Source organism: Biomphalaria glabrata, chromosome 7, assembly GCF_947242115.1.
Source record: "Biomphalaria glabrata chromosome 7, xgBioGlab47.1, whole genome shotgun sequence".
Lineage (NCBI taxonomy): Eukaryota > Metazoa > Mollusca > Gastropoda > Planorbidae > Biomphalaria > Biomphalaria glabrata.
The window spans coordinates 28,400,860-28,419,245 of record NC_074717.1 but is presented as its reverse complement, the minus strand read 5'-3'; the positions used below and the strand labels follow the sequence as shown (position 1 = coordinate 28,419,245).

The following is an 18,386-nucleotide window of genomic DNA, read 5'->3' as shown; positions in this document are numbered from 1 at the left end:
AGTAGCTCGTGATCATCTTTTTCTTCTAAAATATGGACAATTTTTTAAATCTTTATCGGTTGAAATCAAGTCGATTTTTAGAACAGACTTCGACGTTTTTCAAAGCTTTCATATGCAGCATTTGCTTTATCTACTTCAAGCTCACGCATTTTCCCTTTCAGTGGCAATAATCCCAAAAAGTTCCTCTTTAGGGTCTTTAGTGGAGGCAATAACCGGAAGAATAGCCTTCACTTCCCTTGTGCTGTTGTTGCCCCAGTTGTCCAACCTAACGAATAATGGTAAAACAATAAATACCCCCCAAAAAAATTACATGTTGTTATGCTTGTAGAAATGAATACTCAGCAATCCAACAGAGATAATGATACACATGCTAGAGAACGACTATCTGTGATTTTGTAAATTTGTGCATCTTTTCTGTAGGCTTGCGTTTCAAAAAGTTTGTTTTTCTCTTACAAGGCAAGCTAGTAAATAATATTCCTGCATACACTAAACATTTCGTGGAAGCCGAGAAGTCAGAGCCGCAGTCTGTTACCACTGGTTTAGTCGAGAAGTCAGAGCCGCAGTCTGTTACCACTGGTTTAGTCAAGAAGTCAGAGCCGCAGTCTGTTACCACAGGTTTAGTCGAGAAGTCATTGCCGCAGTCTGTTACCACAGGTTTAGTCGAGAAGTCAGAGCCGCAGTCTGTTACCACTGGTTTAGTCAAGAAGTCAGAGCCGCAGTCTGTTACCACTGGTTTAGTCAAGAAGTCAGAGCCGCAGTCTGTTACCACAGGTTTAGTCGAGAAGTCAGAGCCGCAGTCTGTTACCACTGGTTTAGTCAAGAAGTCAGAGCCGCAGTCTGTTACCACTGGTTTAGTTAAGAAGTCAGAGCCGCAGTCTGTTACCACTGGTTTAGTCAAGAAGTCAGAGCCGCAGTCTGTTACCACTGGTTTAGTCAAGAAGTCAGAGCCGCAGTCTGTTACCACTGGTTTAGTCAAGAAGTCAGAGCGGCAGTCTGTTCTTCGAGAAGTCAGAGCCGCAGTCTGTTACCACTGGTTTAGTCGAGAAGTCAGAGCCGCAGTCTGTTACCACTGGTTTAGTCGAGAAGTCAGAGCCGCAGTCTGTTACCACTGGTTTAGTCAAGAAGTCAGAGCCGCAGTCTGTTACCACTGGTTTAGTCAAGAAGTCAGAGCCGCAGTCTGTTACCACTGGTTTAGTCAAGAAGTCAGAGCCGCAGTCTGTTACCACTGGTTTAGTCAAGAAGTCAGAGCCGCAGTCTGTTACCACTGGTTTAGTCAAGAAGTCAGAGCCGCAGTCTGTTACCACTGGTTTAGTCAAGAAGTCAGAGCCGCAGTCTGTTACCACTGGTTTAGTCAAGAAGTCAGAGCCGCAGTCTGTTACCACTGGTTTAGTCAAGAAGTCAGAGCCGCAGTCTGTTACCACGGGTTTAGTCGAGAAGTCAGAGCCGCAGTCTGTTACCACTGGTTTAGTCGAGAAGTCAGAGCCGCAGTCTGTTACCACTGGTTTAGTCGAGAAGTCAGAGCCGCAGTCTGTTACCACTGGTTTAGTCGAGAAGTCAGAGCCGCAGTCTGTTACCACTGGTTTAGTCGAGAAGTCAGAGCCGCAGTCTGTTACCACTGGTTTAGTCAATTCAATATTTTTCTACAAGTGTTTTTTTTTTTAATTATGCCATAACTGCAGGACGTTTTCCAATGATTGTCGTTTCTTCACGAGCTCTAAATGGTTAAATCAGGCAGGTAGTTAAGTTCAACCAATGTTAGTCAACTGATGTCTCACTAGCAATATAAAATAAAAACTTAATTGGACCTTTAGAAACTGACAACAAAAATGCAACTTTTTGTAATGCAATATAATACCCGGTATCCTTGTTTGTGGTAAACCACAAATAGATTTCTTTTCCTGCAGTTGAGGATTTTTCTGGTCTGTTGGCAGCAAATAGTTAACTGCTGGAAACTTTTTTGAGAAAGCATTTGAAAAAAAATTAAAAAATCTAACTTTTTCTTCTGTTCCAAATTTTTCACTAGTATAAATGTCAGGCAACTTATTAAAGTATTGAGATTCAATAAATTTTCTTAGATGCCATATTGGTTTATAAGAAGGCCTATTTATACTTCTAAAATTGAAAAAATTAAAAAAGAAAAACACTGTACAAGTAACTAGGGATTATTAAATTGATTTTATATGTTTTAAAAAAATATCACTCAATGCCACGAACAAAGAATGCATCCAGACCAAACCTGACAACATCTCCATTCATCCCCTCATTGAGTCAATTACACAAAATTTAAGCACAGCTTACACTAACAAACACAAAACATAATTACAACAGTAAATGCAAAATGCCAAATTTGAAGAATTGCTTTGTTTACATCTTCTGCTTGATCTTCTTCAGAACTTGACTTTGCTCAATGGCAGCTTTACGTTTTTTCTGAGGAAATAGAACAAAGTTCTGATAAGAAAGTAATACTGTTTTTTAAAACACAATAAACATCAACTTTATAGAAAACAGATTGAATGTGAAAATAATGGCAAATACACGTTGCTGAAATTTAGTCAAAATAAAAAAAAAATTAATAGGCTTTACATTATATGTTTTTTTTTTTTCAACCAATGCACAAAAGTTTTAATAACTGCATTTAAAAAGTGGATCTGCCATTATGCTTGTCATGCTTGACTGCACATCACAATTACGCATGAGGTGAAGCTTGATGACCGACAAAGAGTAAAACAATTGAAAGTATTTTGTTTGTCTCAGTAGAAAACAAACTTATGAGACAAAAGATTTCAAAGACAAAAATGTTAACTTAGTTGTTCTTTTGTTGAAAGTTGGATTTCTATTTTCTTTCATGCATGCCAACAAAGTCAGGGATTATACAGAAGTTAGAACTTGAAACTAAATCTAAAACTGAATTTATCAACAATTAAAACAAATTCTTTAGATATCATTAAATCATTTTTGTAATACAAGAATCTATTATTTTGTAACTTGCTATATTATTGTTTTTGAGAAAAGACTAAAATAACAAGTCATTTAGATGTTCGAAATCAAACTCTTTAAATATTTGTTTCTGCCAAATGATAATTTAGATTTGAAGGGGATGAACTTATTGCAGAGAAGCATTTTAGGCGACTGCTAGGGATCACACAATTATGACGACATTAATTCCAAATGAGTCTGTAGCTTAGATAGTTGATGCTAGACTTTCATAGGAGTAACATGGATAGTTGTAGTGATAGAGACAGAGTGATTGTTCCCATTTTAAATCATTATTATGACGAAGAGTTGACTTGATTTATACTTCAAGTGTGCATATGTCTGATTTGTCTGTTGGCAATGCGAACTCAACAATAGTAATACTACGCATACAGAAAGATTCCTATACAATCTTCAGATCATTAAATGTTTAACAGATCCATACTGGAAGTATCCCATAATTCAACTGTTCAGCATTAAACTAAGGGGAAAAAAAAGTCATGACAATAAAAATGCTGCACAGATCAAGTAACAATCCTCATTGAAAGTTTGTGATAGATAAGACTTCATTTCATTCCATGCTAGAAATGAGTCTATAATTGAGCACTTACACTTGGAGTAGATGCTGTGCCTACTACATCAATAGTATCCATTAACAGCTTCCGTTTAGCTGGAGACATGGCGCAACCGTCCTGACTACTTTCACCAGCCCCATCATCCATGGATATTGTGGGTGTGTCGGGTTCTTTGACAACTGAAGACTGTAGGTAACTTGAGAGTGAGCTCCCTCCATTCTGTCAGAACATTAAAAATCAATTTAATGCTAATACACACTTAAATGGAGTTTGATGATCATAATACATTTCAACATAAATATTAATTTATTTTTACATCAAACTGGTTCATCAAACCTAACAGAACAAACTTTATCACATTCTTTGTCACTTTATAAAACTGACTAATTCTTTTTTTTATATCAAAGTGGATTATTATATTAAACCTGTTTTCTTAAAAAAAAACTGTGTTAATATAATATCATTGGATAGAACTGTCTCTATTTATCCAAATAGTCTATACTCCACATCAACATTTTTCAAGATGCTTCGATTGAAGCCTGAATAAAGTCAGGTAGTTAGACGTCATGAAGATTTATAAAAAAAAATAAATAAATATGGACATTGTGAACCACTTGAAGTGATACTATAATGTTCAACATAATGATTTTAGAGAGCAATGTTCTAGAAGCCTAGTTCAGAAATTGCTATTCGTGTGTGTGTGTGCGCACATATGTTATGAACACAACAAAAGATCAACATAAAGCTGTATTTTAAAACTTTGATGTTTTTATTAAATGTCATTTATTCATTGTAGGTAAGTAATGTAATTACTATATATTCTTTTTTTGCAGTTTTTCTTCAATGGTTTAATGTTTCATCAAATGAAAGATTGTCTTTGAAATACATTTCATGGAAATAAATTATATTTTTCTAAATTACAGCATTCAATTAGTTCTCCACTTAAAGAACCTATTCTTAATTTATCAGTTTCTGGCTGCTTTGTATAGCCAACCTGATAAAAATGGAAGTGATTCATCTATTTCAAATTTAAAAAAATTGCACAACCACTGGGTCTCTAGCAGTGATGTGTTAAAATAATGTGAACTTAGAATATAAACAAAAAATTTAGATTTACTCTGTTTGCTATGAGTTGGTCATGTCTGTGTTTGAGGGTCTGAAGTTCATATTCACATGTGGACATGGCTAGCTTAAGCTCGTAAAGTAAGACTATATCTTGACGCAGCATGTTGAAAGTGTTGACTATTTCATCTGTTGGCATCGGGTTGAACTCTGACAGACAAACAAGTTTTGCTCGTATGAAATGTGATAAAGACTGACCTAAATAAATGTTTGAATTAAAAACAACAATATTCCAACACAAAACAAAATAACCAACCAAGTCCAAGCTCTTCCAATACTTGTTCAATTGCTTTTGTTTTCTTTTGGCCAATGGTTGCTGGGAGCTTCATCTTTTAAAATAAAAAAATGACTTTTAGTTTCAATAAAAATTAATAGAAAAAAAAAGTAGACAACATAGATTGCTTACCCTCTGACTTCGCAAGCTGGTACCCGAAGCTTTGAAGTCTGGGAACTTGATCCCACCTGGTTCAGGTGCTGCCTATAAAAAGAAAATCAAAATATACTTAATGAATCTCAAGTTTTTTGTACAGATATCATTAAGGTTGACAATAAAAGATCATATCTATACTCAATGTTATTCAGAAAACTACAAATCACTTGATTCTCCAAACACATGCTACCTTTACCTTTGTAATCCAAAGTCAATCTTTCAAGACTGACAACGTAAATCATATATCAATCAAACTATAAGGCATTTCTAGTCGCCACAGGTCTCTAGCCTTGATCAAATAAAACTGACACTAATATATTGAGTCCAACTCACCAAGATTCCACCATCTTTTATTTCTCTGGCCTGTAATTTCTTTTTAGTGTTTTTCCTCTCAGCCTTCCTGTTGTCTGCATTGGTATCTGCTGCAGTGATCAACTTCTGTAAATCTTGCTGCTTCTTCTCACGCTCTTTCTTTCGAAGTTCAATTTTTTTCAGTTCACCAATCAAAAACTCCTCCTCTTCCACCTAACAATAAAATCACAGGCAAAGAAATTCAGTAACATTAATAAATAGATACAGTTGAAATAGCTAAAAGAAAAAGAAAACATTTTGATTATTATACATTATCTAACATAACTAAAACTATAAACAGAAAGAAAGAGATACAAAAGGAAAACAAATGGCCTCCAAAACATACATTTCATTTTCACTGATATATATATATGTATGACCTACTTATAAAAAATAACAGCAATTTATCACATGCTACTTTATCGTAAGGATTTTCTGAGTAACTTTCAATTATTCACTTATAAGTGGTACAAAGAAACAATACTTTTTCTATTGTCTCCACTTAAAAAGGAAAAAAAAAAGATTTTGGAAGCCAAAAGTAAAAATAAGAAATAAAACAAGAGAAGATTACCTGCTCTTGTGTTCTGTCAAACAGTTTTGTAAGCTGAGATTTTCTCCTTCTCTCATGCTCTGCATCAAAAGCTTTGATTTTGGGCTCTGCTCCTTGTGGTGCACGTACCTAGAACATGACATAACAAATATGTTTGAAAAACAGATGATAACATTTTAACAAATCATTTTTAGAATTTTTACAGGCATTACACTTTTTTTTTTTGTGTTAAATAGTAATGGACTAAAAAAAAATAAAAAAATAATCATATATATAATAATAATAGATACAATATAATTATAATATATAATAATAAGTTAAAATTCTCTCTTCCTGCGGCTTTGTGTAATGAGCCTATGTTCCCTTATAAGTTAAGCACGAGTGTCTTCCCTGACATGCTGAATCACAATTTGACAAGCCTGGGACAAATATAAAATACATGAGACACTTTTTCCTCTTCCTCCGTACAGCAGTTTTTATCAGCCTCAGGTGTGATGACCATTGGGGCACCATGCAAGATTTGTCGACCGTCTTTCTCCATTCCTCTCTATCTTTTGCCTTAGTTAGAACCTCTTTCAATGTTGTCTTCCCATCGCTTTCTCTGTCTGCCTCTTCTTCTTTTTCCTGGTACTATTCCCTGAAGGAACATCTTTGCGAGCCCAGAAGACCTTGTAATATGGTCATAGATTTTTAGCTTGCGTTTTTTTACGATAGTTAACAGGTCATCATGGGGTCCTATCGCTGCAGTAACCTTGTCTCTAATCTCTTGGTTTGTGATGCGGTCTTTAAATGTGATGCCTAGGATCCTTCTGACATTGCCTTACTTTTGTTTGATTATAAAATAAGATAGGGTTAGTTTCCTTTAAGGAATTCAATGTTAGTTTAGTTTAAAGTGAGCATTGAGATGGGGCTGCAAAGTGTGTTGCACACAGTTTAGATCAAACAGCTCAAAAGATAAGGCTCAAGTAAATTAAATTAGGCTTAGCCTAGATCAATCTATAGTGGTGTCATTGGGTTATAGAGCAAAATCTAATTTCTTTAAATTGAAGTGGGTGAATTCTGAGGTAAATAAACAACAAAAAAACTAAACCTTCAAAATAAGCATTTTTTCATGTATCCCATGAGCTGTAAACTTCTACTATAGTAAGTTTCGCACTAGAGGTCAAAGCTTACCTTGGCTAGTGTGTTGCAGATATTATAATATCTTTCTTTCAGATCTTCCACACTGTGTTCCTTATACTTCTCTCTGTCCCAACGGTCATGTACAATAATGAAGCGCAGGTCAAACCGCCTACACAGCTCAAACAGATGATCGGTTTCCTGGCGGGTCCAATTATCATCATGCAAATGTTGTTGGTATTCTAGATCAGAGAATACTGGGATATCTACACTCTAAGAAAAGAGGTCAATAATATCAGTGGACAGTCATTTTTTTAAATATAAAAGCACTGCAACTAAAATTTGCAATAAATAGCAAACTAAAAACAACTATTTAATGTTTGAAAATACTTATCAAACCTTATTAAATCGGGCAAAGGGATAATCTTTGCCCTCATCAGCTACACGACCCCAATGATAAAAAACTGCACCATCCTGAAAAATTGAGATGTTAACAAAACTGTTTCAAAAAAGTAAACCCTACAAAATCAAACTGAAATAAAAGAGATTTTTCTAAGAATACTAGAACCTTAAAAATGTCTATATTTTATAGCATTTAAAAAAAGTGGGCATCTAAGTAAAAAAAAAAAAAGGTAATTGGGAGGAGAGACATGTAAATCTAAAGCTTTTATGTCAAATTATATGTAGCTTAAATGCTTTGTATATATATATGAATTATGTCATAAATATGCAATTTTATTTGGAACATTTAGGATGTTGGAAACATTTAAATATTTTTTGTTCAGCATGTAATTTAATAGTTTGTAGCTGGTATGTTTGAAAGTCTTCTGAATTATTTAATTTAATTTGAAAATGTTTATTGCTAAACTTTTCAAATGACAACTGTCCTACTTTTCTAGCTGCATTAGTAAATGGCATCCACTTCCAAGGCCGCACTCGGCTGCTTCCAATTTTAGCTTTCATCTGTTTGTAACCCTGCTTGGTGTCTGATGGAATTATTGGTGCTGCATCTCTGTAGTGAAAAAAATGGTGTTTACATTTTAAAATTTTTATCAGATGTATACAAATGTTTTTATATGTTTAAAATAAAGTCTTCGATAATATTCATATTAATACACACTTGTATATATACTGTAACTAAATAGAAATGAATTACGTTTGATATCGACTATCAGTGTGAAGTAAGCCCCATAATTCTCTGTGCATTCCTTCTGGACGTTTTATACTTGCATCAGGTTTTTTAACTTTTTTCTAAAGAAAATAATGATAACAAAAGATAACATTAATACAAAATTAAATTACAATTTTCTTACATGTCAATCAACTATTTTAAGAAATGTAAAGTAAACTTCATAATTATATATATATATATATATATATATATATATATATATATATATATATATATATATATATATATATATATATATATATATATATATATATATATATTTTTTAAAGAGAATATGGGTGTGAATAACAAATACAATTATTAGTATTGAACATTAATGTATAAACTTGAAAGGTCTAACCCTAACCATGATTGTAAATGAAAAAAAAAATGTAATTTCTATTTTATGTAGTTACACAAACATTCAATGTCTTACTTTTTTGCCATCATACATAAGAGATTCTTTGGTCACAAAATCATTTTGCATCTGACCAGTGTCCAGTTCTAAAATGTCTCTTACATCCATGCTAGATGCCATCTAAACAAAAAAGAAGGAAAGGAAATGTATTTTCTTTTTTTTTTAAAGCTATGTAAGCTTCTATAAGCATGAACAAATGACCAAAAAAAAAATTTATTTGTTTCAAAAGTTACTAGCACTACTAGTTCAAAAACAGAAATAAATATTAACTAAATATTACCAAAATGTAAATTTACTTAGTATTTTGTAAAGCATTTAAGCCACCAATATAATTTTGAAAAGTAAACATGTTTATAATCAGATCTTTAGCATTTGTGACTCCTATCACCATTGTATTAAAGAGTCTTAACATTATTTGTTTGCTAACATAAGGAAAATCTATTATTTAAAAGGTGAAATAAATTATCAGAATTAAAAACTACTCATACCTTGTAAAAAAATAAATGTGGTTCTTTATTAGAGAGGTTGTCAAGAAAGTTATTACTAAATCCTGATTTTTTTAAAATTTTAACAATATATCAGTCCATGGTGTCTCATGATATAAGCAATTTATACTGAAAAAAAAAAAAGAAAAGAAAAAAACACTTGCTAAGAAAATAATGAAGTACATAATAAAAAATAATAATTTTTGAAAAGTAGAGATGCAAACATAGAGTGACTATTTTTTTTTTTTTTAAGGAGATAGTCTGCACAAGTATTGATTGCCTTGAGCTAAAGATGCTGAATAAAGTGACATTAATGCATTGTAGGATAAGTTTAATCAAAGTTACTAGAAAAAAAAAGATAAAATTAATATTATGTAATATAGACTGCAACTGAAGAAGTCAAAATGTCAAAAATAAATACATCTGCAATGGGATTATTATGAGAAAAAGACTCAGTGACATGAAATGTTTATGTGCCTGATGTCACAATGTCTTGATTGATGTTATGATGAGATTTTGTTCATCAGACAATGCAATTCTGAAGTTCTAATTTCAAATAGTTCTCTCTTTAAAACAATTTCAGAACACTCAAACAATATCGTGATGCTGGAGACACTACTTTAAAGTATAAATTCAAACTGAAATCCTTTTAACATAAATACAAAGCTTTTATTCTGGAACTTGGAATCACTTTAATAATATACACACTTCATAAATGTACAATGCAAGTTAATGTAAATATATTTACTATAGTGACTGACATCTCTTAAAACTACCTAATGCTTCCCTTTAAATACCCATTTCTGCCAAGTTTTATCAAGATTGGTCAAGCAGTTTTTATTTCTATACCGGGACATACATACACAAGTTTTATCAAGATTGGTCAAGCAGTTTTTATTTCTATACGGGGACATACATACACATACATACGCCAAACATTCTACTTTATAGTATTATATATAATAAATATATATATATTCTAATCTAGGTTAGAACAGTAAATGAGTTATCTATCTAGACTAAAATCTTTCAATCTAGAGTAAAAAGTACATCTAAAAGTTAGACTTATAATTATTAACTTTAAATTCAAATTGTAAATTTATATTATATATATTTCCTTTATTATCTATACATCAAATATATATATATAATATATATATATATATATTAATATACCTGTATATCTAGTGCTTTTTTGGTAAAAAAAATAGGTGCCGGTACTCAGAATTTGATTGCCTAACTTTTAACTACTAAAAATTAATAATATATACGTTAAAATACAAGAAAGGTAATAATTTTTTCAAAAAGGTGCTGATACGCTGTACCAGTGCATACCATCACAAGAAAAAAGCCCAGTATATATAATATATAGATTTATTATATATATGGGCTATTGATCTAGTATTAAATAGACAGATTATTATTAGAGTCTAGTCAGAGTCAAGTCTAGATTCTAGCTAGACTTACTAGAGTAGAGCCTATTAGATTTATTAAGCTAGAGAACTTAGACCTAGTAGTTGTAGAGCTAACTTATCATCTAGATCAGTGGTCTTCAACCTTTTTTGGCCAACCGCCCCCTTTTCAAATTTTTTCTTTAAAAAATCCGCCAGCGCCCCCCTCTAAGGAAAACAGTTACAAAGAAGTGTGAGAAGCCAAATTTAAACAAAATATCATCTATTTATTAATTTTTATGCTGTCAATAACACTTATCCCACTTGATAGACGACCGCATGTCAAAGGCGATTGTTGTGAACTCCTTGGCCTATGACTGACGAGCTTTGAGGAGGACTGAGTTACAGAGGTGCCCCCCTTCCCAGTGAGCGCTATAAAGATTTATTCAGGCGCTATTTCGCTCTCACTGGCATAGAGGAAAGTACCTGGCAGCATCCTCTGGAAGCAGATAGTCTCTGAGAGAAACAGTTCGAGAGCTCTTACAAAAACTGCGGGACAAACATTTGATACTCAAAGAAAAGCCATTATTGAAGACAGGCGCAAAAGACGGAAAGAAAACTTAAATAGAACACCAGCATACAACGCATTTTGTCTGCACAAAATTTGGGAAAATATATAGGTCGCAGTTGGGTTTGCGTAGTTATGTGAAACACTGGACTCAGCCGTAATCTTCGGAATTAAAGGCAAAAACAGCCAATATTATCATTATACAAAAATTATGTCAAATAATTTGCAGTGATTACACACAAAAATCTATTGTAAAGACTTTCTTTAAAATCCTAAGAATAGTCTCCGTTTAAATTTTTGAATATTAGGGCCTACTGTTTTTAGGTTTAATTGTAAATTTAGTTTTATTTTTTAATATAATTATTATTATTGCTGAATTCACTACAAAAAGAAATCAAGCTAATGGGAACCTTGTGCCTCATGCAGTTGACAATATTAGAAATTTCAAGCTTTAAATTAGTCAAAGCAAGGAGAAGGTCTCCTCTAGTCGCTACATCCAGTCTATTTCTTTGCTTATTCATTAACTTTGTTACGCACTAAATTAGGTTAACCATGTAAGTTTACTGAAAAGGTAAAACATAATTCTAATTTCGACCACAGTTTTGGAATTTTACTGAAACAATTAAATGCAGCCACATCTCTGTTGTGCCTCCAGGGACGTACCTAGGAATTTCCATCGTTTGGGGGCCAGGAGGCTTGACATCTTTGGGGGTCGCTGCATTTGGCGTAATATTTAATTTAATTAATTAAAAAAAGCACTTTAAATGGGGGCCCGGGGGATTTTCAAATTTCCCCCTCCCCCCACCCTAGCTACGCCACTGTGTGCCTCCAATGTTTACATTCTTTTTACTGAAATAGTTTTGTAAATCTATTTTTTCATGCAATTCAATTTGAACATCAGTAATAGATGTTTAATAATTGTTATTTATATATATTTTTTTAATTTTAGAAGCGAATCTTAATTTCTACATAGAGCATTGCTATGTGAATTGCATAGATATTGGTGTCCTTGGGCAGTAATTCATTTGTCAACAAACAAGTTATGTGAGAGTGTAAACTCTTTAAAATAGATTTAATATCTCGATAAAAGAGACAATGATATTATCAAAGTCAATCTCTTTCCTAGCAGTCGGAGGTTCGTTTCATTCATTTGTGTTAGATGCCTTCCATGTAAAACAATTTTTTTTTAGCCTGTTTTAAGTCATCCCCAACCGTTGAATCTTCCCGTTTCTAGAAAAAAAAAGAGCTTAAAAAAAGAGCCAGAACAATTAACAAACCCCTTTCGAAACCCAGCGAACTTCAGTTTACAACAAGAGCCTAACACTTTTTTCATCATTTGTTTCACAAAACTGTTGAAAGATGCGCTTATTTTCGGCATGAATTTGTTTTATAATTAGATTCAAATAGAAATGAAATTGCGGGCTAAACTTTTCTTGTGTATCATAACTCACAATGTGAATAGTGAAAAGATTTGTTCTTTATTCCATATTACCTATGAAGTCATTGTAGCGTCCAACCATTGATGGTTTCCTATGTGTCCTCATAAGCTACATAACTAGACAAGTTTGAAATAATATTGTATCTCTAACAGAAAAAAAGTCTTTTTGTGTAACAAATGTTTTTTTTTTAAATTTAGTTTTAATCAATTTTTCAACAATATAATATAAGAATTTTTAAAAAGCTATATATGCATTTTTCTAAGAAGCCATTAAAACATATCCTGCTTTGCCGTTTTTTGTTTTTAATATTGTTTTAATTGTAGATTTCTATAATTGTTCATGAATATTCTTAAATTATTTTTGGATATCGCTAGGCCTATATGTTCGTGAAGCCAACTTGGTTTCATAACCTCATCTGAAAATGCCATCAAAGTAGAACTTACTTTTTTTCTAGTGGCAATTCACTAAATCTCAAGGAAATATTACATGACATACCAGTGAGTTTTCGTCACATTTTATCAATGCTTTTTGTTTTTAAAAAGTTTAAATATTTTAATAAATGTTATCTGTAATGTTTTTTGCAATTAACATTTACATATCAATATATTAACATATGTAGATAAAATAAACTATAATCTAAAAGGCGTATTACCTACTTTGTTTATCAAATCTTAAAAGTTTATACGCGCGAGATCCAAGGACAATAAATACTCTCCATTCACAGCAAAAGAGTAAGAATTTAAAAATAGAAAATGAGATTCCCGAACTCAATTTCTAAAGCTGTTTCTGTTCTTAAATTAGAAGCAAGTTAACTATAATTTGTCTATATTTAGTTTCCCATCTTTAATATTGAAGAATTTTAAAATTTGTTTTTGTTTCAGAGCACCTTTAGTTTTTTCTTTCCCCCTTTATGCCCAGCGCCCCCTTACCGCCCCATTTTGTGCCCAGCGCCCCCCTACCGCCCCTTTGGCTCTCAGCGCTCCCCAAAATCTCGAAAACGCCCCCTAGGAGGCGATATCGCCCCCGTTGAAGACCACTGATCTAGATCTACATATATATATAGAGTCTATATATATATTATATAGATAGTACAGTCTAGACTTTTAGTTCTAATTCTAGATTAATCTAAATAAATCTCTCAATAAACAATAATCTCTCTCTGATCGTCTGATCGAGTGGATGAGTGTCACTACTAGTAGTAGTTACTACTAGTCATGTTACTAGTGATGATGTAGAATCTAGAACAAGATAAAATTTTATAATCTACTAGATTTAACTGGAGTAGTACATAGTCATAGATAATAGATTATTATTTATAGAATAGATATTTAGATTCTACTTCTAGTAACTAGGAGATCTAGAATTAATCTATTCTATCTTATAGTATCTAGATCTTAAACTTAAAGTTGATCTAAAGTCTTATTCTCAATTCTGATATATTCAGGTATTCTTATACATTATAGATCTATAACTTATGATTACAAATCAGTTCAGCGAACAGACAAATGTATTTGTTACATTTATATGTGTGTTTATGTTTATGTATGTTGTGTGTGTGTTTGTTTGTTTTCTTGTAGTCTCCCTTGTTCTATTGTTCAGTATGTTCACGATTTCACGGTTTACTCTGAAGTGTGTCAGTAGTGTGTATTCACGGTGTATTAGTCTCAGCTGGTTGTTCTCTCCTTGTTTCATGTTAATAAAAATGGAGTGTAACTTTAAACATCAGTATTGTTAAGTGTATTGTGATAATATAACAGTATTCAACTTAGACTTATACAACTTATAATAATTATAAATATAATAATGATAATGACTTATAATATAACTTATACTATAGTTATAGTCTGGCTATTTATCCTAATAATTACTAAATACATACTAGCTGAACACAGAACCAGATCTACCTTAGTCAACACTAAACTTAAAAAAGAAACAACAGTCATAATCAATCATCACACTTTAGATCAAAGCAACTTAAAAAATAACCTAACATACACATCCATAACACTAAAGAAGATTACCCATCACAAATGGAAGTTCTCAATCAGACACAGCAGAAATAAATACCTATCACTGTTAATATTAATAGCAGGAGATGTAGAGTCAAATCCAGGGCCTAGATCTAAAGATAGATGCAACATCTGCAAAAAAGTATGCACCATGAAACAGAAAGCCATTCAATCTGACACCTGCGATGAATGGTACCATGCATCATGTCTCCATATGAATACACCTGTGTATTATGCCTTAGGCAACAAAGATGCGTCATGGCACTGTGTACCGTGTGGGTTACCTCACTTTACATCAGGACTGTTTGATTCCTTTGATGCAGACACTTCTAACCCATACAACATCCTAAACACCATCCCAAACCAAACTCACCAACCACTAGCCAGATCCACTCCTGTTAAACCTAAATCTACTAAAATTAATACAACAGCCTCACTAAACAAACCTACTAAAGAAGTAACACCAAAATACCTTAAAACCTTAATAATAAATTTTCAAAGCATTAGGAACAAAACAGCAGATTTAGAAATTTTATTAGAATGTGAGAAACCAGACATAATTGCAGGCACAGAAACTTGGCTACATCCTGAAATTTATAATGCAGAAATTTTCAATAGTAATTATGAAATTTTTAGAAAAGATAGGGCTGATAATCATGGAGGAGTTCTTTTAGCAATAAAAAACACTCTTATAGCAGAAGAAATTACCTTACCTAACTCAAAAAATATAGAATCAACATTTTGTAAAATTAATACCACCTCAACATCCCTAATAATAGGCAGCATTTACAGACCACCAAATTCTAGTTTAGAATACATGCAGGAACTATGTAATCAGATTACGACACTTAAAGAGACAAATAAAAATGCAGTTTTTTGGATTATGGGTGATTTCAACCTACCTGATATAAATTGGAAAACACTAACCATAGATAAACACCAAAACCTTAAGGACATAAACGAGCTTTTCATAGAAACTTTACACAACCTAAGTTTAGATCAAATCATTAAAAAGCCAACTAGATTAAACAACACATTAGATCTCTTCTTAACCAACAGACCTGGATTAGTAGTTGATTATGATATTATCCCTGGTCTATCAGACCATGAGATCATAAAAATACACAGTCAGATAAAAGCAGTAGCCAATATAAAACCCAAAAGAAAAATCTTACTCTGGAATAAATGTAACCTAACACAACTACACCAAGCTGCATTAAACTTTCAACAAACATTCTTATTAGAAAAAGACATTAACCAACCAGTCGATGACCTCTGGAATTTCATTAAAAACCATCTTAAAAGCATTATAGAAAATCAAATACCAACTAAATACACATCAAACAAAATAAATAAATGCTGGTTTAATAATAGACTAAAGAAGCTTTGTAAACAGAAGGAAAACCTATATAGAAAATTTAAAGAAACTAATGCAGAAAGAGTTTACAAAAAGTATATAAAAATTAAACACTTAACCCAAAAAGTAAGCAGACAGCTGCAGAGTGAATACATAAACAATGTAATATCTAAAGACAACAACAAAAACCTATGGTCATACATTAAGTCTAAGAAAATGGAAACAACAGGCGTAGCGCCATTAAAAGATGAACATAACATAATACATAATGATAATGAAACTAAAGCAAACATTCTAAACAAATACTTTGCATCAGCATTCTCAGCCCCAGGAGACAAAGACATATTACTGAATTTGAACCAAATAGACAACATAGAAGATATAGTAGTACAAGAAAATGGAATTCAAAAACTATTAGCCAACACCAAACCAAATAAAGCTTCTGGACCTGATGGTATTCCAGCTAGATTACTCAAAGAACTAAGTAATGAGCTAGCCCCAGTGTTCAAAATACTCTTTCAGGCTTCACTTAACCAGGGCAGAGTACCAAAGGACTGGAAAGAAGCTAATGTCACCCCCCTATTTAAAAAAGGAGAAAAATCTGACCCAGGAAACTACAGACCAGTATCACTTACCAGCATCACATGTAAAATCCTAGAACACATAATATGTAGCAACATCATAAACCACTTAGACAAACATAATGTCCTCACACCATACCAACATGGCTTTAGGAAATATAGATCATGTGAAACACAACTAATAGGACTAATTGATGATTTTTCAAAAGGTTTAGATAATAGTGAACAAATAGATGCTATCTTACTAGATTTTTCTAAGGCTTTTGACAAAGTTCACCACCATAGTTTGCTTAAAAAATTAAAATATTTCGGCATTAATGGTCCACTGCATCAGTGGATTAAAGACTTTCTGATAGGGAGAGAACAAACTGTAATAATAAATGGCTCTAAATCAACACCGATAACAGTAAACTCAGGTGTACCTCAAGGAACAGTCTTGGGTCCACTACTATTTTTAATTTACATAAATGATTTACCAAATTGCATTACTTCAGGAACAAAAGTCAGATTATTTGCAGACGATTGCATAATATATAGAACAATAAAAACAACACAAGACACAGATATTTTACAAAGAGAATTAGATGAATTACAGAAATGGGAATCAAATTGGAGCATGTCTTTCCACCCAGAAAAATGTCAGTTGTTAAGAGTAACAAAAAAACTAAAACAAATTAATTCCACTTATCTTATTCATGGCAAACCAGTAACACAGACTAAAAACGCAAAATACCTAGGTGTTATAATAAATGAAAAACTGTCATGGAATCCACATATTGATGAAACTACAAAAAAATCAAACAAAGCATTAGGATTTATTAAAAGAAATTTCTATAAATCAAATAAGAACATAAAACTAAAATGTTATTTAACCTTGGTTAGGCCAATAATAGAATATGCATCCTCTGTTTGGGACCCCTCAACTCAAGAAAACATTAAGAAACTAGAACAGACACAAAATAGAGCAGTGCGATTCATAACAAACGAATATTCACATTTGACTAGAGTAACACCTTTAGTAAAATCACTAAATTTAGAAAGCCTTCAGGACAGAAGGCTCAAAAGTAAAGTAGCAATAATACATAAAACACTGAACCATAATCTTCAAATACAAAAACAAAATTTAATAAAATACTCTGAAAGACACAAAGATAAAGGCACATTCCTCGTCCCATATGCTAGGACAAATTTGTACAAATACTCCTTCTTCCCTAGTGCTATTAGAGCATGGAATGGGTTGCCTGAGCTAGCCAGGAAAACCAGTGACTTGGCAGAATTTAAGTCATTGGTTAATATGCATGACTAAATGCATGACGCGTAGGACGTAATCATCTTCTTTTTTGAAGTAACCTCTGTATTATATAAGATAGGATAATTGATAAGTCTATTAAGTCTATAGATTGATCTAAATCTAAAACTTATATTGAAAATATTCATATATTATGATAGATTCTATATTGATTGAATATTATATAATAATATAATATTCATAATATTGAAGTTATTTACTTAAGTTATTATTATTATTATACTTAATAAAAGTTAATACTAAATATACCGCTATACTCTATTACTCTATACGACGAATTAGAATCGTTTAAAAGAATATCTGGTAATTCTGCAGGAGTTCAAGGTGCTTACTCTAGACTAGTCTATATTTAACATCTGAATAATTTATTTTTTTAATAATAAATTTCTGGATTTAGAATCTATCTAGATCTTCTCTATAGTCTATTACTGGTAAACAAACAAAAAAAGCAAAATAAACACTTTGTGCGATAATAGGTCAGGTAAATTTAGCTCCTAATTTTTGGTTTATCTGGGTTCAAGTTTTTAATTGCTTAAAA

The 18,386-nt window shown here is 32.2% G+C and overlaps 2 protein-coding genes across 11 annotated transcripts; both read right to left on the bottom strand.

The window, feature by feature from the left end:
* Positions 1-370: 370 nt before the first annotated feature.
* LOC129927127 (protein IWS1 homolog) lies at positions 371-2,246 on the bottom strand. Its single transcript, XM_056034351.1, has 3 exons — positions 2,237-2,246; positions 1,107-1,615; positions 371-1,021 (listed from the first exon to the last, which is right to left on the bottom strand). Exons 1-3 carry the CDS (start codon positions 2,244-2,246, stop codon positions 371-373), a joined length of 1,170 nt encoding a protein of 389 aa, XP_055890326.1.
* LOC106052765 (DNA methyltransferase 1-associated protein 1-like) lies at positions 2,157-18,369 on the bottom strand. Of its 10 annotated transcripts, XM_056034710.1 has the most exons (15): positions 18,098-18,346; positions 10,371-10,444; positions 9,198-9,323; positions 8,728-8,829; positions 8,277-8,371; positions 8,012-8,132; positions 7,520-7,594; positions 7,175-7,393; positions 6,023-6,130; positions 5,434-5,625; positions 5,077-5,148; positions 4,927-4,999; positions 4,666-4,820; positions 3,585-3,767; positions 2,157-2,427 (listed from the first exon to the last, which is right to left on the bottom strand). In XM_056034710.1, exons 4-15 carry the CDS (start codon positions 8,827-8,829, stop codon positions 2,365-2,367), a joined length of 1,458 nt encoding a protein of 485 aa, XP_055890685.1. In that variant the 5' UTR covers positions 9,198-9,323; positions 10,371-10,444; positions 18,098-18,346; the 3' UTR covers positions 2,157-2,364. The 10 variants fall into 10 exon arrangements, with proteins under 10 accessions (XP_055890685.1, XP_055890687.1, XP_055890683.1 ...); XM_056034712.1 differs by lacking the exon at positions 10,371-10,444 and having other exon boundaries at positions 18,310-18,369; XM_056034708.1 differs by lacking the exon at positions 10,371-10,444 and having other exon boundaries at positions 18,098-18,352.
* Positions 18,370-18,386: the final 17 nt, after the last annotated feature.